We start from the raw sequence: 26549 nt of genomic DNA on the forward strand, positions 1-26549 counted from the left end.
TTAGTAATGTAACCATAGCTGTGTTTCTTTTTAAACATATATATATACATATTGGAGAAGGAAATGGCAACCCACTCCAGTATCCTTGTCTGGAAAATCTCATGGGCAGTGGAGCCTGGTGGGCTGCAGTCCACGGGGTCGCTAAGAGTCGGCCATGACTGAGCGACTAACACAACTAACACTATATACATATATATGCATTTCTTTGGCTGTGCTGGGTCTTAGTTGCAGTACACAGGATCTTCAGTCTTGGCTACGGCATGAAGGATCTTTTTTTTCGGTTATGGGATCCAGTTCCCTGACCAGGGATCGATCCCTGGTCCCCTGCATTGGGAACACAGTCTTAGTCACTGGACTACCAGGGAAAACCCTTACCTTTTTTTTTCTGTATTCATGGACAGGGACCTCAAAGATGGGCAGGGCAGTTGTAGAAATTCCCTTCTGCAGGTTTTTCTTGGAAACTCCCAGAAACCCGCAGGCACTCTGATCCCAAGAAAACAGGAAGGACCAGTGCGGTTGAGCCTCAGTAGTGAACAAAATCCCCAGAACAGAACCCACTATCACTAACTCACGTTTCTTGGCCTCAGTTTCCACATCTGCAGCCGAAAGGAGGGATGCCACGCTGTGACAAGCCTCAGCGAAGGCCGTGGCCTCTGGGCACCTTGGAAAGTGTGAGGTGTTTGGCCACCAGGTCCAGCTCTGCACCCATGCAGCCAAAGAAAACAGGAATTGACTCAGGACTGTGGAGACTCTAGATTTGCTACCAGAGTCTGCAAAGGTAGAAAATCCAACCCAGGAAATTCATCTCACACCACCAAGGAGACCCTTGAGAAAAGCATCTTAGGTGAGTGAAGACATCAGATATTCCTCAGCCTGATGACTTAAACAAATATACGGCAACCCACTGCCCCACCCGACCCCCATAACCCTGTGTGCATGTGAGCAAAAGTGTTAGTCCATCAATCATGTCTGACTTTTGCAACCCCATGTATTGCAGCCCAACAGGCTCCTCTGTCAATGGGATTCTCAAGGCAAGAATACTGGAGTGGGGTGGCACACCCTCCTCCAGGGGATCTTCCCAACCCAGGGATCAAACCAGGTCTCCCAAATTGCAGGCAGATCCTTTACTGCCTGAGCCACCAGGGAAGGCAAGAATACTGGAGTAGGTAGCCATTCCCTTTTCCAAGGGAATCTTCCCAACCCAGGGATTGTACCCAGGTCTCCCATATTGCAGGCAGATTCTTTACTGCATGAGCCACCAGAGTCGTCATGACTTAAACAAACATACAACAGGCTCCCTGACCCCTGTCACCCTGAGGAGAGGCCAGAAGAAATGCAGCCTCCCATGCCAGGCCTTGACAACATGCAATCCATTACTGGGACAACCAGGAAAGGCCCAGTGTCTGTCAGAGTCCTACCCCAGGGGAAGGGGTCTGGGGGCAGGGGGGAGGGCAGCAGAGACAAATGCAAATTGCCCTGAGCAGCCCCTCCAGCCCAACCCACTGCACTAACAGGGGGCTCGTGGAAAACGAATAATTTTCACGCCTGGAAAACAGAACCCAGTGTTGGTTTGTGGGCTGTACCCGGCAGGCCACAGGAGTGCGAGATATTAATGGTGGGGAAGCCATGAGTGTTCGGGGAGAGTGTATGTGGGACCCCTCTTTGCTTTTCATTCAGTTTGCCGTGAAATGACAACGGCTCTAAAAAAATAGTCTATTAAATGACAAAACAAGAAAAATGAACCAACTAGGGTCTCTCCTGATGGGGATGCAGGCTCTGAAAGTTGTGCCTTTCGACCATTCTCTGGAGAAGCTATGCGTGGGGTTCTCCAGTCAAGAACACTGGAGTGGGTTGCCATTTCCTCCTCCAGGGGATCTTTCCCACCCAGAGATCGAACCCGAGTCTCTTAGATCTCCTGCACTGGCAGGCAGGCTCTTCACTACTAGTGTCCCCTGGGAAGCCCCGATGACAGGGGGGGAAGTGGGAAATGCCTTCCTAGCACCCAGCCCCAGACAGAAGGCGAGGCCGGGAAGGCCTGGGAGTCAATCCAGCCACGGGAGATAGGAGCAGGGCGAGGACCCCCTGGGCTCGGGGCGCTGACCTGGGGACCCACCTGGGGGCGTATCCGGGCCCGCCTTGCTCACAGAGCTCTGCAGCGCCGCCAGCCGGCTCTTCATGTGACGAACGCCCTCGGCGAAGCGCGTCTCCTGGCCTTTCAGCAACTGCTGCAGGTGGCGGATAGCCGTGAGGAACTGCTGTTTGTTGAGACAGTTCTGGGGAGAGGAAAAAATATCCATCAGCACCACTAGCATGGGGGCCAGCGGTCACCGGGACCCTGGGCTCTAACACCCTGGGGATCCGCTGAGCACAATGCAGAAGCGGCCCCGCCGGTGTCCCCACAATGTATCCGGTGAGGTCCCCAAAGAGCATCCCCAGTTCATCCCTCAACAAAAATAAAGAGCCGATTTTCAGAGTGCAGGGCCGAAGTGATGACTCTAAGTGATTGGGTGGTAGAAGAATTATCTGAACGCAATGTGCCTTATATGAGTGATCTTACTTCAAAGACCGCCCTCCGCCCCCATCCCGCTAATTCTTCACTCCAAGTTAATGCTCGGAAATCTGGGCCTTAAGGAACTTTTTCTTTCTTTATCCTTTGGCTTTTTTATTCTACCTTGGACATTTTTAAGCAGATGGATGATATAACATAAAACAGGCAAATCAGGGAAGCCCAGTGGTTCCCATTGTTTTAAAAATGTAACAGGGCACAGGACTTCCCTGGTGGTCCAGTGGTTAAGAATCTACCTTGCAGTTCAGGGGATGCAGGTTCGATCCCTGGTTGGACAACTAAGATCCCACATGCCTTGATGCCACTAAGCCCTGGAGCAACAACAGAAGACCCCACGTGACTCAAGGAAATCCCATATGCCACAAGTAAACACCCGACACAGCCAAATAAATAATTAAGTATTTAAAAAAATATAACAGGGCAAGTTCAGTTCAGTTTAGTCACTCAGTTGTGTCCAACTCTGTGACTCATGAACTTCAGCATGCCAGGCTTCCCTGTCCATTACCAACTCCCCAAACTTGCTCAAACTCATGTCCATCAAGTTGGTGATGACATCCAACCATCTCATCCTCTGTCATCCCCTTCTCCTCCTGCCTTCAATCTTTCCCAGCATTGGAAAATGCTGGAGAAGGAAATGGCACACCACTTCAGTATTCTTGCCTTGAGAACCCCATGAACAGTATGAAAAGGCAACAGGGCAAGTAAGAAGAATTAAAGGAGTATTCAGTTAAAGTTAATGCTGAGTTCTAACACTTTTTGAAAAGCTCAAAAAACAGAAGAAGGAGGCATGTGCTTATCACGATAGAAACTAACTTTAAGCAACACTTGGTATCATGCCTACTGATAAAAATCTCAAGGTTTCTGATCCTAATGGGGGCTTCCCAAGTGGCGCTAAGTGGTAAAGAACCCACCGGCCAATGCAGGAGATATAAGAGATGGGGGTTTGATCCCAGGGTTGGGAAGATCCCCCGGAGGAATGCATGGCAACCCACTCCAGTATTCTTGCCTGGGAAATCCCATGGACAGAGGAGCCTGGCGGGCTACAGTCTGTGGGGTTGCAGAGAGTCGGACACGACTGAGCAACTGAGTGTGCACTGATCCTAATTGCCCTTAAGAGCCAGGACGTGAACAGGAGGAAGGGAGAGGTGAGGACTTCCCTGGTGGTCCCGTGATTAAGACTGTGCTTCCAGCACAGAGGGCACAGGTTCAATCGTTGATCCAGGAACTAACGTCCCCCATGCCAAGGTGTGGAGGGTGCAAAAAAAGTAATAAACACATAAGGACATTGCCTCACTGGGAACAAAAAGGAAGAAAGAAAGGAGAGGTGAGTACAGTGGGCAGAGATGGGACGGGCCCTGGTTCACATGTTGCACATTACCTCAGCACGCCTAGTCCAACCTGACTCACATGACCTGCAGGGAACAAAGGAGAGTGGGATGATGGCAACCTCTGGGGATAGGCTTGTGAATCCGCTTTTATATTTTTATACTTAATTTTTTTTCCTACAGTGATTATTAGCTTTATAATTAGAAAAAAAGGTTTCAAAGGTGGCCAGCAGCCGGCAGCTGGGAGGCACGTGGCCTCTGCAGCCTGGGTGGCTTCCAGCATCACCAGCGGAGTGCTGCCACTGTGGCGGAGACGGAGCCGCAGCCGCTCTCCCGGGGCGGGTGCCAGGCCGCCGCACCTCGGAGATCTCACCAAACACATGGCTCACCGCTCCGGGTCAATGGATGCTTTTGACAAAGCTGAATCCCCAGTTGCCCCTGGAGCTCGTTAATCCATGGGGGCTCCCTGGCCTCCACCCTAAAACCAGGGCCTGACTGGGCCTGGCCCCAAACACAACCGTTGGGAAGTGAACTTTTGTTTGCTTTCCTTCTCCCTCCCTCCTTGTGGTCCTTCCCACGCAGGCCCTGGGCACCAGGGCAGTGACCTCCTGCAGTCCCTGACCTGCCCAGCATGGTGCAGCCATCCACCCAGATCGGACTTTGCACACCCACCTCCCTTCCCTCTAAAAAAACATAATAATAATAAGGAGCTGCTTCCAGAGATGCTGCTCCATATCATGTGTGACTCACATTTGTGAAGTTCCTCATAGTGTACCAAGCTATATGCTACTCCTAAGAGGACAGAGGAGCCTGGTGGGCTACAGTCCATAGGGTCGAAAGGAATTTGACGAGACTGAAGTGACTGAGCACACTAAAGGACTACTGGCTGGCAGCAGCCCTGTGAGGAAAGCCTGGGACTGTCTCTGTTTTACAGTCAAGATACAGAGGCTGGAAGTCAAGCAACTTGTCCTGAACCATGTGGCCTGTGAGCGGCAGCGCCAGGCTGGGGACCTGCTGACTCCAGTCCATCACGCCCACCAACAAGTCGTCCCCCACGGCTGACTTACGCCTTAGTGCGCTCAGTCGCTCAGTCGTGTCTGATTCTGCAACCCCATGGGCTGTAGCCCACCAGGCTCCTCTATCCATGGGATTCTCCAGGCCAGAACCCTGGAGTGGGCTGCAATTTCCTCTTCCAGGGGATCTTCCCGACCCAGGGATCGAGCTCAAGCCTCCCGCATTGCAGGCAGATTCTTTACCACTGTTTCACAAACGCCTCTGTGTGGTGAATGTTCTTGATTAGTCTGCACGAGGGATTGATCACTCTGTGACGCAAGCTAAATATCCCACAAGAGTGGATTTCTAACTCCTGTGTGGATTCCAGGTTGCGAGCATGGGCAGTGGAGACAGGAAGTGGGGTGGGTGGAGTGGAAGAGACAGCTTCACACACTGAGCCAGGCCAGCAGCTGCCTCCAGGGCGTGACAGCTGGGAGAGGGCAGTCCCAGGGGACAGGGAAGGGCTAAGTTTCAAAGTAGGAGATGTTAGATCATGCCAAGGCTTCTGCCAGGAACCTGGCATGGAGGACATGGGACTCTAGTCGGTACAGAAGGAAAGACAGCGGGAGTGGAAATAAAGGGGCCTCTGGGAAGCCAAGTGAGTTGAAACTCAGTGCTCCCAGGTCCAGACACACTGCTCTGCTTGTGGTGGCACTGCCCTGGAACCCTGCCTACCTATGCACCATGAGCAGCAGGCACCACTGGCTTTGCCTCGAGGTGCTCATTACAGGTGAGGTGTGCTCACCTCTAGGCTTCCCGGGTGGCACTAGTGGTAAAGAACACTCCTATCGATGCAGGAGATGTAAGAGACACGGGTTCGATGTTTTGATCCCTGGGTTGGGAAGATCCCCTGGGGGAGAGTCCCATGGACAGAAGAGCCTCTGCGCTACAGCCCATGGGTCACAGAGTCGGGCACGGCTGACGTGACTTAGCAAGCACATGCTCATCTCTCCAGTCACGATGGGAAAACCTCCCAGATCAAGTACACTAAGGGCATGCAAAGGTGGAGACGGAGGAGGAAGGTGGTGGGCAGGTTGATGAGGGAAAGTCAGGAAACCTTAGCCATCCCTGCCTCCAGCCTCACTAGGGTGATGCTAACAGAATTAAGTGTTAAAGATCCTGTGGTCAATTAACGTACGACCAAGGAGCCAAGAACATATAATGGCAAAAGCAGTCTCTTCAATAAATGGTGCTAGTGAGGAATGGAGGAGTATTTCCTGCCATGTCAAACAAGGACGTCAGTCATCAGTGACGGCAGGCCTCCGATGCGACCCTGCGAGCCCTAAGGGCACTCAGGAAGAAGAACACGCGAGATCTAGCAGCATGAGACTACAGCCACTCCCTACGGTGAGCCCCAAGGAAGCTTAGGAAGTATAAAACCCAGATAGCTGAGGTACATGAAAGGAACGATTTCAGTGAGCCCAGACTCTTGCATCTTCCCATACACAGAAAGCACTAAATTCCTTAACTTGGGATATCTGGTTTTCTTTAACGATAATCTTTTGATGTTTAGACGACCAGATATTTGTTGCAAAACTTCTATATAGCCTGGTTCATCCCCTCGCCTCCTCAGAGTCGTTCTCTCCGGGTTGCTTGAGATACTGCCTCCCAGGCTTGAAGTCCTAAGAATTCCCACCAAATAAAACATAACTCTCACCTTTTAGGTTATGAATATTTTTTAAGTTGACACTGGGAAAAACTGGACAGTAACATGCAAAAGGATGAAACTAGACCACTGTCTCACATCCTCCACAAAATTCACTCAAGTTATACTGAAAATGTAAACATAAGACCTGAAACCATAAAACTCCTAGAAGAAAACACAGGCAGTAAGCTCTTTTACGTCAGTCTTGACTGTTTTTTGGATTTGACACCAAAAGTAAAGGCAATGAAAGCACTCATAAACAAGTGAAGCCAAATCCAACCGGGAAGCTTCTACACATCAAAGGAAACCAGAGGCAAAATGAAAAGGCAATCTGCAGAACGGGAGGGAATACTTCCAAGTCATCTGCAAAATTTCTGACAAGGGGTTAATATCCAAAATACGCAAAGAACTCATATAATGCAAGAGCAAAAAACAAGAAAAAAACAAAATACTTTGGCTACCTGATGTGAAGAACCGACTCCTTAGAAAAGACCCTGATGCTGGAAAAGATTGAAGGAAGGAGGAGAAGAGGGTGACAGAGAATGAGATGGTTGGATGGCATCACCGACTCAACAGACATGAGTTTGAGCAAGCTCCAACTCAAGTTGGTGAAGGACAGGGAAGCCTGGCATGCTGCAGTCCATGGGGTCTCAAGGAGTTGGACACAACTGAGTGACTGAACTGAACTGAAACAAAAACCTGATTTTAACATGGGCAGAGGTTCTGAATAGTTTTTCCAAAGAAGACATTCCAAAGATGGCCAACAGGTAAATAATAAGATGCTCAACATGACTAATCATCAGAGAAATGCAAATCAAAACCGCAATAAGTATCACCGCATTCCTGTTGAATGGCTATTATAGAAGAAACAAGAAATAACAAGTATTGGTGAAGATGTGGAGAAATGTGAACCCTCATTCCCTGTTTGTGGGAAAGTAAATTGGTGCAGCCACAATGGAAAACAGATTGGAGTTTACTTAAAAAAATTAAAAATAGAACTACCATATGATCTAGCAAGGAAATCCAACCAGTCCACCCTAAAGGAAACCAGCCTTGAATATTCATTGGAAGCACTGATGCTGAAGCTGAAACTCCAATACTTTGGCCACCTGATGCAAAGAGCTGACTCATTTGAAAAGACCCTGATGCTGGGAAAGATTGAAGGTAGGAGGAGAAGGGGACGACGGAGGATGAGATGGTTGGATGGCATCACAGACTCCATGGACATGAGTTTGGGTAAACTGAAGGAGTTGGTGATGGACAGGGAGGCCTGGCGTGCTACAGCCCATGGGGTCGCAAAGAGTCGGACACAACTGAGCGACTGAACTGAATTGATGATCTAGGAATTCCAAAGGAAACAAAGTTATATCTTGAAAAGGTAATACACACCCCCATGCCCACTGCAGTGTTATTTTCAATAGCTAAGACATGCGAACAACTTTAATGTCCACTAGCCATGAAGACTCAGCACAGCCAAAGGTAAATAAATTAATGAATTTTTTAAAAGTTGATGAGAGTAGATTTTTTTTTGGCCACGCAGCCTGTGGGACCTGCATTGGAAGTACAGAGTCTTAACCACCAGACTACCAGGAAAGTCTCTTAAAAGAACAGATCTCAAAAGCTCCCATCATGAGAAAAAAACTGCAACTATGTGAGGTGATGGGTGTTAATTAAATTTACTGTGGTGATCATTTCACAATATATATGTATATCAAATCATTGTTTTGTATATACCTTGGACCGTGTGGTGTGCATGTGTGCTTATTCGTGTCTGACTCTTTGCGACCCCAAGGACTGTAACCAGCCCAGTTCTTCTGTTCATGGCATTTTCCAGACAAGAACACTGGAATGGGTTGCCATTTCGTCCTCCAGGAGATCTTCCTGACCTAGGGATCAAGCCCATATCTCTTGCCTCTCTTACACTGGCAGGCGGATTCTTTACCACTAGAGTCACTGGGGACGCCCCATATCTTGGACTAATACAATGCTATCACACATTTATATTATATTATGTAATTTTATCTCAATAAAACTGGAAGAGGGAGGAAAAATGAAGTTCACAAGGGGAAAAGAAGGGAGATCCTTGTCCTCTTGGCAAGCTAGCTTGGCAGGGGCAGAACCAGGGTGCCAGAGCAGTGGAAAGAATGATTGCTTGAGGTTTAATGGGTTTATGCAGCCGCTGCTACTAACAGGCCAGCTCCTTGATCCCAAACTGCTAGAAATGGAGCCCATGGGCACCACGCTCAGAATCTGTCGCCTGTAGGGACCTCAGCAATGGCATAACTGAATTCATCTGCAGAGCAGGGGATAGGCTAGAAACCTTCAGATCGAGTCAAGGGCTCAAGAGGTCTGCATTATATGGACATACGGGGACAAGTGAAGTCACGAGGTGGGGGCTGAGAACCTAAGCATCCTTCCTTGTCAAACTGAGAAAACTTTGTCTATTTGCTTGGTCAGAAAAATAAAGCATACTTTCTGCAAAACCACTCAAAATCCAGAAGAACACATCAGAACGAAGGACAAGTCCCATGACCACAGACAACCACTGTTCACGTTTAGTGTGGTTTTAACATTTGGATCAGATATACACTCACACACGCAAAGGTGTCACCTGACAGTTGCTGGACCATGGATGCAGGCCCCGCATTAGTTCTTTATTCTTGGCTCCAAGTTGTTGGTTTCCACACCAACGAACAGAGCAAAAGTCAGACCCTGCACCTCAGTCTGCTTCGGTTCCTCTGTGTTCTTTTCGGTCCACTTCCGTTTGTCTGCCCACTTCCCCTCCCATGCCCATCATCAGTATGTGCTTTCGGCCGAGAGAAGCCACACAGGGAACAGACCATTTCCTTCTCTGTAAACGTAGGCAAGGGGGCTTTGAGGGGCTTCAAGGGCCTGCAAGGCTGCGGGACAAGAAACAGGCTGGACCATCTGGTGTCACCCACCTGCATTTCAGCCTGGCCCCGCCATGGCGACTGCTGGCTTCCCATCTCAGGGTGCCAGACCCTAACTGTGAAAAAGAACCTCCCACTCAGGTGGGAAGGCTCACCAAGGCTGTGACTGGGTGAAGGTCAAGTCTGGATGGGGCCGACAAGAGAGGGGTCCACACCAGGGAAGGAAGGCCTATCTTAGGGCCCCCACTTTCCCAGGTCTCTTCCAGGACCCCACTTTTTAAAATTTTTACTGTTTGGCCACACCATGCACATATGGGATCTTAGTTCCCCAACTAGGGATCAAACACGCACCCCCTGCACTGGAAGCCCAGTCTTAACCACTGGACCACCAGGGAAGTCCCTAGGACCCTCACTTTTAATATTCTTCTCAAAGAGCTCCTCAAATGGCCTAAATTTGCATCCTTTCAATACTGGTCTCCATCCATGCTTAGCATAGGCTGTTGACAATAAATAATGAAAATTAGTTCTCATTTCTGTGAATTAATAAATTATTTATAATGGGACCAAGAAAAGACATTCAGTGAAACTCTCCCATCCTCGAGGAGAAGAAGATCAAGATTTCCCATTTCTGATATCAAAGTCTCCTTCAGAGCACTGGGCCTTCCAGTGAATTTAAACACTGAGAGTGATGTTTGCAGAGAAGACCAGAAGCAGAGAGAGGAGTAGCAACAGCAGTCATTCCACCCGCTCTTTCCGAGCTGGGGTGGAGGTGGCAGAGATGGTTCCAGAACACACCAGCCAATGTTGACAGCCAGGTGGGAGGGGGCTGGGTCTAAGGCTTCTGGAAGCAAGGAGGTCAAAGAACTGTACTCCATCCACCCCACGCCACATCCAGGGAAAGTCTTGCCTATCTTCTTTCCAACTCATCCTCTTACAACATTCATTCTGATGGATCTGGTGGGGATACTACAGAGGTTAAACACTCCTGTTCCTGGGAGACTAAGCAGCTCAGAGACCCCACCTGTTGGCCCAGGGTTGGACACAGACAAAGACAGTTTGTGTGCCCAGCTCATTGCAGCCCCGTGCCAGAACTCGGTGGGTGGACCCTCCCACCCCATCCAGGCCTCCTTGCCGCCTGGGCTCAGTTTACAAGTGAAGCCCAGTTCTCAAAGCACTGAAGTGCCAGGGCATGCCAGATTGGTGGGTGGAGGTGTCCTTGAGGCTCTGTTCTCACGTGACCTGGCTTGATGGCCATCCTCACATCAGTCTTGGCAAGGAGACTATTTCTAAAAGCCACCTCAGTGACAACAGAACCCCAGGCCCCTTCAGGCGGCTGCAGATGACCCCTTGGACCTCGGATGGGCTGTCTTGCATTGGTTTCCTCTAAGCCACAGCTATGCGTCACGTCAGCATGTTGTTAATGGGAACACAGATGTTTTGATGACTTTAGGTCTATGAAAGGATAGAGCACACTTGCCAAGCGTGTGCCTGCTAGCCAAGGCTTGAGGCCCTCTGCATGTGAGTCATGTAGAATTCACACATGTTTTTTTTCTCTGAAAGATTTTTTTTTTAACTTTAGACCAAATCAGAAGCAGGTTATAACTCCCTGACTTTTCTCATCCCTGTGACCTTGACCCAGCAACCGCTGAAGAGGAAAGAAAGGACACTTCTGGGGGAAGTGGGGGAATTTTAGGGGGCAGTTGCCCAAGGCCATTATCTTAGGGTTCTCCAGGAAAAACAGAATCAAGGAGAACCAATTGTATTGGGTTGGCCCCAAAGTTCATTCAGATTTTTCCATAACATCTTACGGAAAAACCCTAATGAATTTTTTGAGCCAACTCAATATATGCACATCTCCTGTAGTGAGAGAGTGAGAAAGAGAGAGATTTAAGGAATTGGCTCCTGCAGTGTTGGGGGCTGGAGACCTGGGAAGAGCTGGTGTTGCATATCCAAAGGCTGTCTGAAGGCAGAATGCCCTCCTTCTCCCAGGACCTCAGTCTTTGGGATGAAGCCCACCCTCCTTATGGAAGGTAACCTGCTTTACTCAAAGTCTACAATTAACACTCATCACATCTAAAAAATAGCTTCATCAGGACTGGTGTTTCACCAAATATTTGGGCACCATGGCCTAGCCATTTCACAGCTTAGAGAAACTGAGGCTCAGGGTATCTGGCTGATGGATGGTGGGGCTACCTTCCCTGCCACACCGCGTCCAGTCCACCCTCTGAAGAGCACACTGTGCCCATTTCTTCAGCCCGAAAGAACCAGGATGAAGGGCTCAGAGGAGGCCCCAGTTTGCCAGAGGACCCTCTCAGTGCCCCAGCAGCCCTCTCCCAACACACATGGAACGTCGGCCCAGGCGTGTGCACATTTACACATGACCCCAGATTTCTGAGACCTGTGAAAGTGAATAATCTGGATCTGACCTGGTCTCCTGGGGCTGATGCAAAGAGGTGGAGGGGGACGGGGGCCTGGTCTTTGCCGCCAGCACAGGTGGAAGGTAAGGGAAGGATGGGCTGGCCGCGGTGGGCGTGGCCACGCGTGAGAGGAGGAGCTTCAGAAGTCCCGCCCTTAGAGAAATTCATCTGCACGGTTGTGAAGGGCTGAATAACAGATGTGGTGTATATTCAGATCTTTCTACCCTCCCTAATGAAAAATCCCAAGCATTGCTGGGTGAGCAGGTAGACGTGAGATGAAAACCATCCTGTCCTGGACCTGTGTCCCACCTGCTCCTCCCGGGCCCTCCTGCAATCTAAGCTTCCCGAAGACAGAGGTCAGAGGCCACACTGCATCACTTCCTTGTTTCCACCCGCCAGTGGCTCCCCACCCATGAAAATAAAGGCAGACTCCTCTCCACGTCACTGACAGGGTGGATTCTTTTCCTGTTGCTGCTCTAACAAATCAACATAAATCCGGCCACTTAAAACAACACATTTATTATCTTACAGTCTGGTAGGTCAGAACTCCAACATGGGTCTTGCTGGGCTAAAATCAGGGTAAGATTCTTAGATTCCCTGGATAAGAACATAGATATCTTGGAGGGGGGAGCATTATTCTGCTTCCAACGTTGTGTGATCAAGCCCTGCCACCTCCAACAGTGCCCAGATCGGACACCTTCTGGGTTCCAATATTCAGACCTCTGTGTTTCTCCACACACCTTGTGCTGCATGTGAAGTCGCTTTAGTCTTGTCCAACTCCTTGCTACCCTATGGACTGTGGCCCCCCAGGCTCCTCTGTCCACGGAATTCTCCAGGCAAGAATACTGGAGTGGGTTGCCATTTCCTTCTCCAGGGGATCTTCTCCATTGACCCAGGGATCGAACCCAGGTCTCTTATGTTTCCGACACTGGCGGGCAGGTTCTTCACCGCTACTGCCACCTGGGGAGCCCTTAGCTTCCACAAACCTTAGCAAGTTCATTTCGACCGCAGGGCCTGTGCACTGGCCCTTTGCTCTGTCCAGAGTCTGGCCCTGGTCCTTGAAAGTCAGTCTTCCCACTTTCACTAGAAGCGCCCTTCTCGAAGAGCCCTTACCTGCCTACTGAGTGTGGGGCAGCCTCCTGGCCACCCTCCAGGACACACCCCATTTCCACTGTCTGCCGCTGGATATTTCCAGGTCTGTCTGGTTTTTCTCTGCATGCTTGGCGAGGCACGTACTGGGATCTGTTCTTTGAGTGTCATTCACGTTGTCCTTCCTATAGCCCCATGAGACAGGGATCTCAGAGGACAGCGCTGACTCACAGGAGGCAGGAACTTGCCCCAGGTCACTCAGCCAGGAGGAGTGGGAGCCGGAACACAGACAGGCTGCCTCCGCAGACCCAGGACATCACCTGGCAGGACAGGCTCTCCAGACATACTTGTTGAATGAGCACATTATCTTACTAGTTAGATTCCTGCTGGGAAGGTAAAACCTCTAATTACGCAGTCAGAGAAAGAGCTCCAAGCTGATACTGACAAGTCTGTATGTTTTCACATTACAGTGTAAATGACTGAAGGTGTCTGATGTTTTTCTGAAAGTAGTTTTGTGTTTTGTCTTTTTTTGCCTGCAGGTACTCGTGTGTTACAGGCTTCCCTAGTGACTCAGACGGTAAAGAATCCACCGGCAGTGCAGAAGACCCTGATCCCTGGGTCGGAAAGATCCCCTGGAGAAGGAAATGGCAACCCACTCCAGTATTCTTGCCTGGAAAATTCCACAGACAGAGGAGCTTGGGGGGCCACAGTCCACGGGGTCGCAAAGAGTCAGACATGACTGGGCAACTAAATGACAATTTTCTTTTAAATGAAAAAGTCTGTGATGTCCTTATTTTAAGTTTCAGGCAGTCCCAAAGAAGCAGGAAAAACTGGGTGGAGTCTTTGAAAGGACAAAGAAGGTCCTATCCACCCAGGGAGTCTGCCCTGTGGCCCCAGGGCTGCATAAGCCTGGGGAAAGTCTGTAGAAACCTGGCAGTCCCGCCATTGTCCCTGCTGATGAGGGGCATCATCCAGTCTCCGGTGCCACTCAGCAGACAGACACTCCTCCTGGGGCAGCTGACAAGGAGGCAGGTCAGGGTGGCCGTTTGTAAGGGGACTGGTGCCCCAGTGGCAGGGCGAGCGCTCCACAGGCACTGGCTGGTTCTGCCAAGAATCAAGGCAGGTGTCAAACAGGACCCGCCAGGGTGAGCAGGCCTAGGAGGGCATCAGTTCCTACCTGGAAGACTCCAGCCCAGCCCAAGGACCCAGTGCACTGTCTCCTTCCCCAGCTGGTCACCTCCAGTCCACACCTCAGCCTGCACTGACCAATGCCCCTGAGGGCTAGAAACTGCCCCAGCGGAGCAAAGGGATCTCCGCTCTTCACTGCGATCAGGGCAGTCCTTGACAGGACTGGGAAAGAGTCACACTCCTGAAGGTGCCGAGGAAAGATGGAGGCTGCTGGAGAAAGGGGAAATGCCAGGATGGCCTTCCGGTCACCCATCCTCACCCTGAGCCCACCCATTTGTCTAAACCCTGTGCCTGTGGGGAGTGAATCCCTGGATCAGTACTCATGAAGGTCTGCAGAATGGCAATCTCGCCCTCCCTGCAAGAGGCTCTTCTGGTCTTCCCATCCAGGGGGTCGTCATCTGTTTTCCCTTCTCCGGATACGGGCAGGTCTTGTGACTTGCTTTGGCCAGCAGAACACACTGGAAGCGATATACCAGTTCCAAGCCTGGCTCTGGATTAACCTTATTGTCTAGTTTCTGAATCTGATGTTTTGACATCTGGGGCTGTGTGACTTGGCACAGACTGTTCCTCAGCAGGGGGGTGGGGGGGGCGGCGTGGCTAGCAAATTCCTAGAGGCAGCAAACAACACAACACCCTCCTTGCCCGTGCCCAGCACACCTTAGGTGGCAAACCAACCAAAGCTGAGCCCATCCCCCTGATTATCTGGTCTGACACCTGTGAGACACTAACACCCCACCCTAGCCACGCCCCCCCAACAACCCCAGGGTCCATCAACTAGGAACAGCCCTATACTGCCATCTCACTCACATTATTCCAACTAGCCAGTCCTAACTCTAGTGTTCTTACCCTGTCTCAAGACCCCCAGTACAGGCTTTCCCAAAGTTTCCATCCCTGTCTCTGCCTGATGTTTTCTCTGTGACCCTCTTCTCTCGAGAACTCTAAGTGTTAATAACATGCTATCTTTTCCCCGGCACTGTCTCCTGATCTGTTGGCCCCACCCCGCCTGACTGAAACCGAAATGTTAGCTCCATGGCAGACCAGCGTCTCAAGAAGTCTGGTGCATCCTGCTGGCCTTAGCCCTCAGCCGCTTTCCAAAGTGCAGAAAGCCCAGGCCAGCCTGCTGGAGGATGGGGGACTCCATGGAGCAGAGGCACCCTGGACCACCCAGCCCTGGCTAACCCAGCAGCTGTCCACAGACCAAGAGGAGCCCAGGCCTAGAGAGTGGAGCCTGGAGCCCGTGAGCAGAACAGCTGAGCTGAGTCCTGCTCAAACTGGTGACTTGATCAGCCAGTTCCAGACCCAGAGCAGCTGGATCAGAACCAAATGCAGGATCCTTGTCTGTTTAGTTCTTGGTGAATGGGCCGTGAAAGTGAAAGTGTCAATCACCTAGTCGTGTCTGACTCTTTGCAACTCCACAGACTGTAGCCCACCATGCTCCTCTGTCCATGGGATTTCCCAGGTGAGAATACTGGAGTGAGCAGCCATGCCCTTCTTCAGTTGGATCTTTCTGACCCAGGAATCGAACCCGGGTCTCCCACATATCAATCACATGATTTTTTACCATGCGAGCCACCAGGGAAGCCCATGGACCGTGGCAGGCATCAAATATGTGTTTTGTGAAATAACTCATTTTCGATTTGAATGATTCACACATCCCAGTAGCTGTGGTTCATCTCCACGTATCCTTCTAAAACAGATCAGTCGCTCAGTTGTGTCTGACTCTTTGTGACCCCATGGACTGTAGCCCGCCAGGCTCCTCTGTCCATGGGATTCTCCAGGCATGAATACTGGAGTGGGTTGCCATTTCCTCCTCCAGGGGATCTTCTAGACCCAGGGATCGAACCCAAGTCTCTTGCCTCTCCTGCATTTGTCACTCAGATTCTTTACCACTAGCACCACCGGGGAAGCCCTCTAATACAAGGACTGGTTATAAAACTGCGCAGCAGGGTTGGCAAATACTCCTGGTGCTACGAGCATGGCAGATACCTCTCTAATCAAGCATGGTGTTCTTTCACAGTGAGCTCCGAAATGAACAACAATCCATCCCGACCAAGGCTCCAGGCCGCCCCAGGTTATCTGTCTAAATAGGCAACAGAATTGAAATTGATAAACTGACCACAACTGAGACAGACTGGGACCTGGGACCCTGCAGCGCTGGAAACAACTCTCCTTGAGTAGGGAAATACAAAGAAGCTGTATGAGACTAAAAATAACTGCGTGCATGCACAGCTGGGGCAAATTCTGGGTACAGAGACCAAAAGGCCCGACTGCCACTTTTGAGGAGCCTGGAGCAAAAGCAGGGTACTGTGCATGCCGTCTGCACTCCACACCACCAGAGGGGTGGGCAGAGCACCTAAGCCACCGTCCCACCTGACCCCTGGCCACACTCCTACCTACACCCCCGTATAAGGAACAAGCTTCCCCATTCCCCTGGGGAGCGAGTGAGCAAGGGAACTTGTCACTTGTTCTTGATCCCACCTGCTGCAGCAGGGCCCCACAAAGCCTTGTCTGGCCTTGTCTGGGCTCTAGTCAATTTCTGTTGATTGGGGAAGGCCAAGAACGCTGCTTGATAACAACACTACCCCAGGATGGAACATGTTCAAATTCGCATGTTTCCACCCTTCTGCATCTAATTCGGGGAGTAGGCACGGAACCCGCGCCGCCTTCTTTCCCTCCGCCTCCGTCAGTGGGGTTCGGTGGGTGGGGGCATCTTTCCTCCCTCTCGCTGCTCCCTCAGGCTCTGATCCTAATACAAGGATTCAGTTGCTACTGTCTCAGGTGCATCAGGCTCCCTGTCTACAGCATGAGGATAATGGTGCTACCATTGTCTGCTTTAAAGTTTCAAAGAAGGACAAGCGTAACGTCTACAGTACGAAAGTGACTTGGGAAAGACAAGGAGAGTGAATTAAATCATCATTTTCCTGACAATGTGTTCAAAAAAACAAGGGAAGAAGCCAAGAAAGAGGAAGGCATATGATCCAGAAAACGTAAACTCCAGTCCAGGCCAAAGTCCCTGGGTAGCCGCAGGGCTATGAGCCCAGAGAAGGTTCAGCAAAACTGGAATCCAGGGGCAAGGAGCCCGGCAGAATAGGGACCAGGCAAGAGGTTTTTGGAAACTACTGTGCTCATGTAGAGGACGGATGGGGCAAAGGAGAAAAACTTTGAGGAAAACCAAAAAGTTACACAAGAAAGAAAATTAATCATGGTAGGTTACTTGGCTCTGTAGCAAACAATGGAACAAAGTACTCATCTGTCATCACAGGAGATCAATTACTTAGAAATGTGGAATAATTTCCAGGGCATTTGAAAACAGTTGCCTCAAGAGAAAGAGAGAGAGGACTATGGGACCATTTCTTGAAAGCCACAAACTACCAAAAATCCCCTCCCAAGAAAAAAAAAAGCTACCTGAAGGAGTTTTGTACCTGTCAAAGAAACTGAATCCATAGTTAAGAATCTTCCAGAAAAGAAATCTCCAAGCCCACATGGTTTCATTGGTCAATTCTATCAAACACTGCAAGAGGAACTGACACCACCTCTACATAGTCTCTTCCGGAAAACAGAAAGAAGGGGACAACTCACAGTTCATTTTAGGAAGCCAGTGTTATGGTAACGCACCCAGGCAAAGACAGGAAAAGAAATACACAGACGAGGGGTCAGCAAATTGTCTGTAGAAACACGGCCAGAGAGTCAAATTTTCCAACTTTGCAGCCCATAGTCTCTGTTGCAACTACTCACCTGTACAGTTGTAGTACAAAAAGCAGTGATGCTGACATGTAAGGGAATCAGCGTGGCCAGATTTGAGCCCCAGTGGGCTGGATATGTTTCATGGGCTATAGTTTGCTGACCCCTGCTATATATCATATCCCTCATCAACAAGATACAAGAATTCTCACAAAACATTAGCGAGCAGAATCCAGAAATATATACGGTGTATAAGATGACATGATTCAATTAGGGTTTATCTGGGAGTGCAAGGCTGGTTTCAAAATTAGAAAATCACATGACATTGTAAATCAATTATACTACAATTAAAGTTTTTAATTCAATTTAAAAAAGTCAATCAATGTTATCCACTTTAATAACAGACTGAAGAATAACCACAAGATCATATCAGTTGAGGGAGACAAAGCATGTGATAAGATTTAGCATCCATTTATAATAAAACATGCTGTGATGATGCTATAATATCACAATAATAAAAGATGATGCTGTGAAAGTGCTGCACTCAATATGCCAGCAAATTTGGAAAACTCAGCACTGGCCACAGGACTGGAAAAGGTCAGTTTTCATTCCAATCCCAAAGAAAGGCAATGCCAAAGAATGCTCAAACTACTGCACAATTGCATTCATCTCATATGCTAGCAAAAACAATACGTGAACCATGGACTTCCAGATGATCAAGCTGGATTTAGAAAAGGCAGAGGAGCCAAAGATCAAATTGCCAACATCCATTCGATTATCAAAAAAGCAAAAGAGTTCCAGAAAAATATCTACTTCTGCTTTATTGACTATGCCAAAGCCTTTGACTGTGTGGATCACAACAAACTGGAAATTCTTAAAAGAGATGGGAATACCAGACCACCTGACCTGCCTCCTGAGAAATCTGTGTGCAGGTCAAGAAGCAACAGTTAGAACTGGACATGGAACAACAGACTGGTTCCAAATCAGAAAAGGAGTACATCAAGGCTGTATATTGTCACCCTGCTTATTTAATTTTATGCAGAGTACATCATGCAAAATGCTGGGCTGGGTAAAGCACAAGCTGGAATAAAGATTACCGGGAGCAATATCAATAACCTCAGATATGCAGATGACACCATCCTTATGGCAGAAAGCGAAGAACTAAAGAGCCTCTTGATGAAATTGAAAGAGGAGAGTGAAAAAGTTGGCTTAAAGCTCAATGTTCAGAAAGATCATGGCATCCGGTTCCATCGCTTCATGGTAAATAGACGGGGAAACAATGGAAACAGTGTCAGACTTTTATTTTTTTGGGCTCCAAAATCACTGCAGATGGTGACCGCAGCCATAAAATTAAAAGACACTTGCTCCTTGGAAGAAAAGCTATGACCAACCTAGACAGCATATTAAAAAGCAGACACATTACTTTGCCAACAAAAGTCTGTCTAGTCAAAGCTATGGTTTTTTCAGTAGTCATGTACAGATGGACCACAAAGAAAGCTGAGCACTGAAGAATTGATGCTTTTGAACTGTGGTGTTGGAGAAGACTCTTGAGAGTCTCTTGGACTGCAAGGAGTTCTAATCAGTCTATCTTAAAGGAAATCAGTCCTGAATATTCATTGGAAGGACTGATGCTGAAGCTGAATCTCCAATACTTTGGCCACCTGATGTGAAGAACTGACTCATTTGAAAAGACCCTGATGCTGGGAAAGATTGAAGGCAGGAGGAAAAGGGGACATGAGATGGTTAGATGGCATCACCAACTCAATGGACATGAGTTTGAGTAAGCTCTGGGAGTTGGTGATGAACAGGGAAGCCTGGTGTGCTGCAGTCCATGGGGTTGCAAGGAATCGGACATGACTGAGCTACTGAACTGAACTGAACTATAATAAAAACTCTATTAAGCTATGGCTAGAAAACCTTAACCTGACAAATGGCTTCTACAAAGACCTACAGCCTAGCATCCCACTTAACATTAAAAAACTAAATGCAGGACATTCCTGGCGGTCCAGTGGCTAAGACATTCCACTCCAAAGGTAGGGGGCCTGGGTTCCATCCCTTATCAGGAAACTAGAGCCCACATGTTGCAACTGAGACCCAGTGCAGCCAAATAAACAAATAAAATAAATATTTTAAAAACAGACAAAAAAGCTGAACGCATCCTTCCCACAGCAAGGATGTCCGCTGTTACTCAACACAGTATTAGAAGTTTAATAAGTGTAATCAGGCTAAACAAATAAATAAATGGCACATGTATAAAAAAGGGAGAAATAAAATTGCCCCTGTTGGACTGGGAAGAAGGCTGAGCGCCGAAGAATTGATGCTTTTGAACTGTGGTGTTGGAGAAGACTCTTGAGAGTCCCTTGGACTGCAAGGAGATCCAACCAGTCCATTCTGAAGGAGATCAGCCCTGGGATTTCTTTGGAAGGAATGATGCTGAAGCTGAAACTCCAGTACTTTGGCCACCTCATGCGAAGAGTTGACTCATTGGAAAAGACTCTGATGCTGGGAGGGACTGGGGGCAGGAGGAGAAGGGGACGACAGAGGATGAGATGGCTGGATGGCATCACTGACTCGATGGCCGTGAGTCTGAGTGAACTCCGGGAGTTGGTGATGGACAGCGAGGCCTGGCGTGCTGCGATTCATGGGGTCGCAAAGAGTCGGACCCGACTGAGCGACTGAACTGACTGACTGACTGACAGATAACCTGATTGTTTATGTAAAAAATCTGAGGGAATCTACAAAAAGAAATCCCTATAGCTAATAAGTGAGTTCCACAAAGTCATAGGATACCGTGTCAACATAGAAAAGCCCACTGAATTTCCGTAGTCTAGGAATACAGCATTGGAAATGAAAAAATCTTAAAACTAATACTACTTAAAATAGCTCCAAAGATGAAATACTTAGATTTTAAATCTAACAAAGCATATTCACATTGAAAATTTTAAAATACTGATGAAAAAAATCAAGGAAGATCCAAATAAATGGAAAGACATGTAATTTTCATGTCATTGGAAAACCAGTATTAAAATGCCACATATGTACATGTGTATGTTCTTAGTCATATCCAACTCTTTGAGACCCCAGGGACGGTAGCCCACCAGGCTCCATTGGATGCTCCAGGCAAGAATACTGGAGTGGGTTGCCATGCCCTCCTCCAGGGGATCTTCCAGACCCAGGGATCGAACCCACACGTCTTACATCTCTTGCATTCACAGGCAGGTTCTTTACCTCCTGGGAAGCCCCTTCAATTGAGAATTGCCTTTAAAAACATGTATCTTAACATAAACTTCACACTTTATATAAAAATTAACTCAAAACAGATCACAGATCAAAATGTAAAGAAGCAAAACTATAAAAATTTTAGAAAAAAAAAACATAAGAGAAAACTTTAATGATCCAAAGTCAGAGAGTTCTTAGACTTAAAACCAAAAGCAAAATCTATAAAAATAAAAAATTAATCAGTTGGACTTCATTAACATTAAAAACCTTTCCTCTGGAAAAGACACTGTTGAGACAAGATGCAGTGAATGAAATAATGCCATTTGTAGCAACATGGATGGATCTAGAGATTTTCATCCTAAATGAAGTCAGAGAAATACCATATGATATTACTTACATGTACAATCTAAAAATAATAATGATACAAATGAATTTATTTACAAAACAGAAACAAACTCAAAGACTTAGAAAACAAATGTATGGTTAGTAAAGGGGAAAGTGAGGGGAGAGGGATAAAGCAGAAGCTTGGGATTAACATACACATACTATTCCATATAAAATAGATAGCCAACAAGGACCTACTGTAGAGCATGGAGAACTACACTCAATACTCTGTTATAATCCATATGGGAAAAGAATCTGAAAAAGAACAGATAGAGGAACATGTATAATTAAATCACTTTGCTGTGTACCTGAGACTAACACAGCATTGTAAATCAACTATACTCTGATATAAAATTAAAAAATAAAAAAATAATTAATAAAAATTTTAAAAGACAGGCTGCAGAAAATATTAGCAACTCACACACCTGAAAAAAGGATTTCTAATTAAAATATATAAAATATTAGAATACTTAAAACTTAACCATAAGAAAACAAACCACCCGTTTGGAAAACGGGCAGAGGGCCTGGAGAGACACTTCACCCAGTAGACTATCCAAATGTTAAATAAGCACATGAAGAGATGCCAATATTACCAATCATTAGCGAAATGGGCATTTAAACCAAAACAAGACATCATTCCATACCCATTAGAGTGACTTGGAGACAAATAAACAAACCTAATAATATTAAGTGCTGGTGAAGATGCAGGGTAACTAGGCTTTCTATGCATTGCTGGTAGGAATGTAAAATGATAAAGTGAAGTATCTCAGTCGTGTCCGACTCTTTGGGACCCCATGGACTGTAGCCTACCAGGTTCCACCATCCATAGGATTTTCCGGGCAAGAATACTGGAGTGGGTTGCCGTTTCCTTCTCCAGGAGATCACCCAGGGATTGAACCCGGGTCTCCCACATGGTAGGCATTGTAGGCAGACGCTTTACTGTCTGAGCTACCAGGGAAGATCCTGAAAATGATAAAACTGAATGGAATATAGCCTAGCTGCTTCTTACAAAGTTAAAGATACCAAATGACCCAGCAATCCCACTCTTAGATATTTACCCGAGAGAAATGAGTGTTTACATTCCACAAAAAGCTGTATGGGGAATATTTATAGCAGCTCTAGTCATAGTCACCGAAAACTGGAATTGACAGCATGGGAGTCATTAAGTTCAATGGCTGAGCTGACTGTGATATGTCCACACAGTGGAGCACCACCCAGCAATAGGAAGGAACTGTGCATTCCCAGAATGACATGGATACATTGCGCTAAGTTAAAGAAGTCAGAATCAAAGTCTATGTACTTTTTACTTCCATTTATATGACATTATGAAGATGAAAAACTATAATGATGAAGAACAGATCAGTGATGCCAGGGGCTGCAGTGGGCAGACATGTGCCTACATAGGGGCATCATGATGTTATTCTGGATTGGTGGAACCGTTCTGGCTCCTGACTGTGGTGGAGATGGCCAAGCATAGAGCATAGCTCTACAGTTAAAATCATGGAAATGTACACTAGAGACATTTTTTCCCCAATAAACTCCAAAAAGCAATGTATCCAATGGGAGTAGACAGTCAAAAGAATGAATCTCTAACAGTGCATTTTGGAACCCTGTGACAATTGATCACAAGGAGAGGTTTGGGAGAGGGGGAAATATTCTGAAATACTACAGCACCCGCATCCCACTGAGGAGGTTGAGGGCCACCATGGGGGAGAAGGGTGAGGCATGGGGCTTTGTTAAGTGCCCTTCCTTTCCTGTCTCCCCTGCAAGGCTGTCTCTCTTTCTAGGGTGAGACCACAGAGTGGGCAGCAGTGTTGGAAAAGGGCCTGCATTTATGGGATCCCCGCACTGCTCAACCTCCACTCCTTTCCCAGGACCACCGGTTCTCCAACAGCAGATCTCAAAAGTCTTTCAAAGTGACTCAGGACAGATGTGATGAAAAGCCAGACAGGGACTGGGGGTGAGATTCCCCAACCTACACAGGACTTTGGGCAAAGGACAGTTTCACTAGATTTTTTAAACTAACTTCATGGAGAATCCCTTCTGCTCCCTTTCCCTCTCACCAAGCCCAGTGAGGCAGGTGCTTTTGCAGGTAAAGAAATCAAGGTTTAGAGGATAAGGAATTTGAGGAAGCCTGGACATGGCAGGGAAGGGATGGGACCCAGATCTTCCCCCAAGAACACAGCCTGAAAGAGCTTACTTCCCTATTTGAACAGCAGCTGCAAACATCTGAGAACTGCCCAGGGTCTCACTTTGTCCAGGTAACCTTGAGAGAGCAAGTAACAGCAGGACAGAGCCCCCCCAGCATCCTGTCTACCCTGCCCCCTCTGCTGGCCCGGGGTGGGGGCCCAACTAAGAGATGCACCTCCGTGTGCTCCTGGCTTCGCACTCTGGGCCTGAGGCTCTGTTTTGTAATCTGCAATGGGCAACCCTATTGTTCTGCTTGGTGGGTTCCTTGTGGGGACCTTCTGCGGCCTGGCACCTCACCCCCTTCCACACTAAGATGGACCAAGTTTGGTCTGAACTAAATTCTCCCTTCCTGCATCCCAAGGGCTTCTAAGTGGCCACCGATATGCCTGCTTGGTTCAGATATTCAGTTCATGGGTGAGAGTCTGTGGAGAAGGGCAAAGGCTTAGAGCCCAAAAACAGAGGTGAGGCTGTGTGACCCTGAGTAAGTCACAATCTCCCTGGGCCTCAGCTCCCTCGTCTGCAAAATGGGGGTGGTGACAGTTCCCAACTCACAAGGCTGCTCTGAGAATAAAGAGCATGGGAGATGCTTAGCAAAGAAACAGGCGTTCATCCGTCAGTCAGCAAGCTTTCCTTCCGAACGGGCAACCCACTCCAGGATTCTTGCCTGGGAAATCCCACTGATAGAGAAGCCTGGCAGGCTACAGTCCATGGGGTCGCAAAGAGTCACACAGGACTGAGCGACTGAACACACACGCGCACTGCCATTACTGTTATTGCTGTGGATGGTATTGTCAGGGTAGCTGCCCCACAACTCATAGAACACGTGGTCACAGATGGAGGGGGTCTCAGGTTTTCAGAACCAGTCTGGTGATAGCTGGCTTGGAATTCAGCAGTCGAGTCTTACCTTTGAAAGAGCACTTTTAACTGAATTCTTTTTTCTTTTTCTACAGCACTGCTGCAGCATGTGGGACCTTAGCTCCCTGACCAGGGATCCAAATGGCTCCCCCTGCTTTGGACGTGAGGCGTCTCAACCACTGGACCATCAAGGAACTCCCTTTAATCTGCATTTTTATCTTAATTTTTACTATCAATCCTTGCTGCTTGATGTAAAAGTGAATCTGTTCAAGTACATAAATCCAACAGGATTCCAATAGCCACAAGTCAGGGAGAGAAAACCTAAGGGAAAGCTGCCTATAAGTTTGGGAAAGAAACTTAGTCCCAAATCTAAGGTCCCCCAGGCTCAGAGTGAAGCTGCTTCAGACACCTCCCCATCCACCCCTGCCTGGGAAGTGCTGTGGACTGCCAAGAAAGTTGGTGGTGGGAGCCACACGCTTAAATTGGCTATTATGATGTTAGTTGCTCAGTCCTGTCAGACTCTTTGCGATCCCATGGATTGTAGCCCACCAGGCTCCTCTGTCCATGGGATACTCCAGGCAAGAATACTGGAGCGGAGGGTTGCCATGCCCTCCTCCAGGGGATCTTCCCCACCCAGGGATAGAGCCTGGGGCTCCCACATAGAAGAAGGCAGATTCTTCACCATCTGAGCCACCAGGGCTATATCACCAGTACAAAATGTTTTTGGTGTTAAAAGAAAAAAAAAAAAAAAAGTTTTGTTTTGTTTTGTTTTTTAAAGTTGGTGGGAAGAAGGATATTTCGGTTAGAAATTTAAGTGTTGGAAGTTGGAGGCAGGGGACATCCTCTACTCTAATCCGGTGAGCGGGGAGCTCTTCTGGAGACCCGAGGAGGACCAACGTCTCATGAGATCTTCTCAGGCAGAGCCTTCTCTCTGTCTGTCTCTGTCTCTCTCTCCCTCAGCGGACCGAGGCTTTCGCACCAACTGCTCAGACCAGCCCGGGTCCTCCCAGACGCCTGGCCCGCGATGCATCCGATGACAGATGCGGGAACGGAACCCCAGTCCCAGCCTGGCTCCAAGCCCCCGGTCCGAGCATTCCGGTGGAATGTGGCGAGCCAAGGTCCTTCGGCCTCGGCGTGGCCTCCCCTGCAAGTAGAATCAGGGAACTGGCGGGAGGGACACTGACCTGGGAAGCCCGCGATTCGGGGCAGGCGAGGAAGAGCAGCAGAAGGAAGAGCGCCCGGGGACACTTGGGCACCATCTTTGCCAACCGGAACCTTTCCGCTTGGGAAGGGGAGATAACTTGGTCTGCTGCCCCCGCCGAGGCTGTCCCAACCGATGCCGCGGCCGCCCCTGCGGGGAACCGGGCTCCGCTCGGTCCGGATCGGCTCGGGTAGGGAGGAAAGCGGGAGCCCGGGAGCGCAGCTCGGCCCGCCGCGCTCGGGAGGCGCAGTCCCGGATCCAGGTGCGCCGCGCGCGGACCTGGAGCTCCCGCGGCCACCAGCGTCCGCTGCCGCCTGCACGAGACAGTCCCGGCGAGGCGGGGAGGCGCCGGCCCCTTGGCCAAAGCCGAGGAGGAGGGGCTGCCCGGCCAGGAATGCGCCTGGGAGCGCGCCCAACCCGCGCGGCTCCCGGAGGAGGCCCGGCGCGACGCAGAGGACGAGCGCCGGCATCCCGAGCGCCCTCGCGGGGGAGGCGGCCGAGGCGGCGCACACGTGCGTGCGGAGCCCCGGAGCCCATCCCAGCGCCGGGTCGCTCCTGACCCGCCCCTTTCCAGCCCGGGGACACTGAGGCTGACCTCATCCAGCGGCAAGCGAGATTCAAATCCAGGTCTGTCCAACTTCAGAGAGCGCGCGCGCGCGGACGTTTTCCTCCCCGGCACTCGGAAGTCAGGACTAGTGTGGGCGCGAGATGGACTTAATGAACTCAGACCGAGTTCTCCACCCGAGAACTGCTATCGGAGTACAAGAACACTCAAGCACAGTGACTCAGAATCAGCAGCCCTCCTCATCTGCTGCCCTCCACTCCCCAGTGGAAGGAGAAACAGT

The 26549-nt window shown here is 48.9% G+C and overlaps 1 protein-coding gene across 2 annotated transcripts in view; it reads right to left on the reverse strand.

Moving 5' to 3' along the window:
- FBLN7 (fibulin 7) overlaps nt 1–26118 on the reverse strand; it is a 57134-nt gene extending 31016 nt beyond the window's left edge. For both annotated transcript variants that reach the window (XM_027554512.1, XM_027554511.1), the window contains exons 1-2: nt 25688–26118; nt 2114–2273 (exon numbers count right to left, since the gene is read on the reverse strand). In XM_027554512.1, coding sequence (XP_027410313.1) covers nt 2114–2273; nt 25688–25762 — 235 coding nt within the window. In that variant the 5' untranslated portion in view covers nt 25763–26118. The remainder of the gene's footprint in view (nt 1–2113; nt 2274–25687) is intronic.
- Between the last annotated feature and the right edge of the window lie 431 nt (nt 26119–26549).

The sequence above is a fragment of the Bos indicus x Bos taurus genome, chromosome 11 (assembly GCF_003369695.1).
Source record: "Bos indicus x Bos taurus breed Angus x Brahman F1 hybrid chromosome 11, Bos_hybrid_MaternalHap_v2.0, whole genome shotgun sequence".
Classification (NCBI taxonomy): domain Eukaryota; kingdom Metazoa; phylum Chordata; class Mammalia; order Artiodactyla; family Bovidae; genus Bos; species Bos indicus x Bos taurus.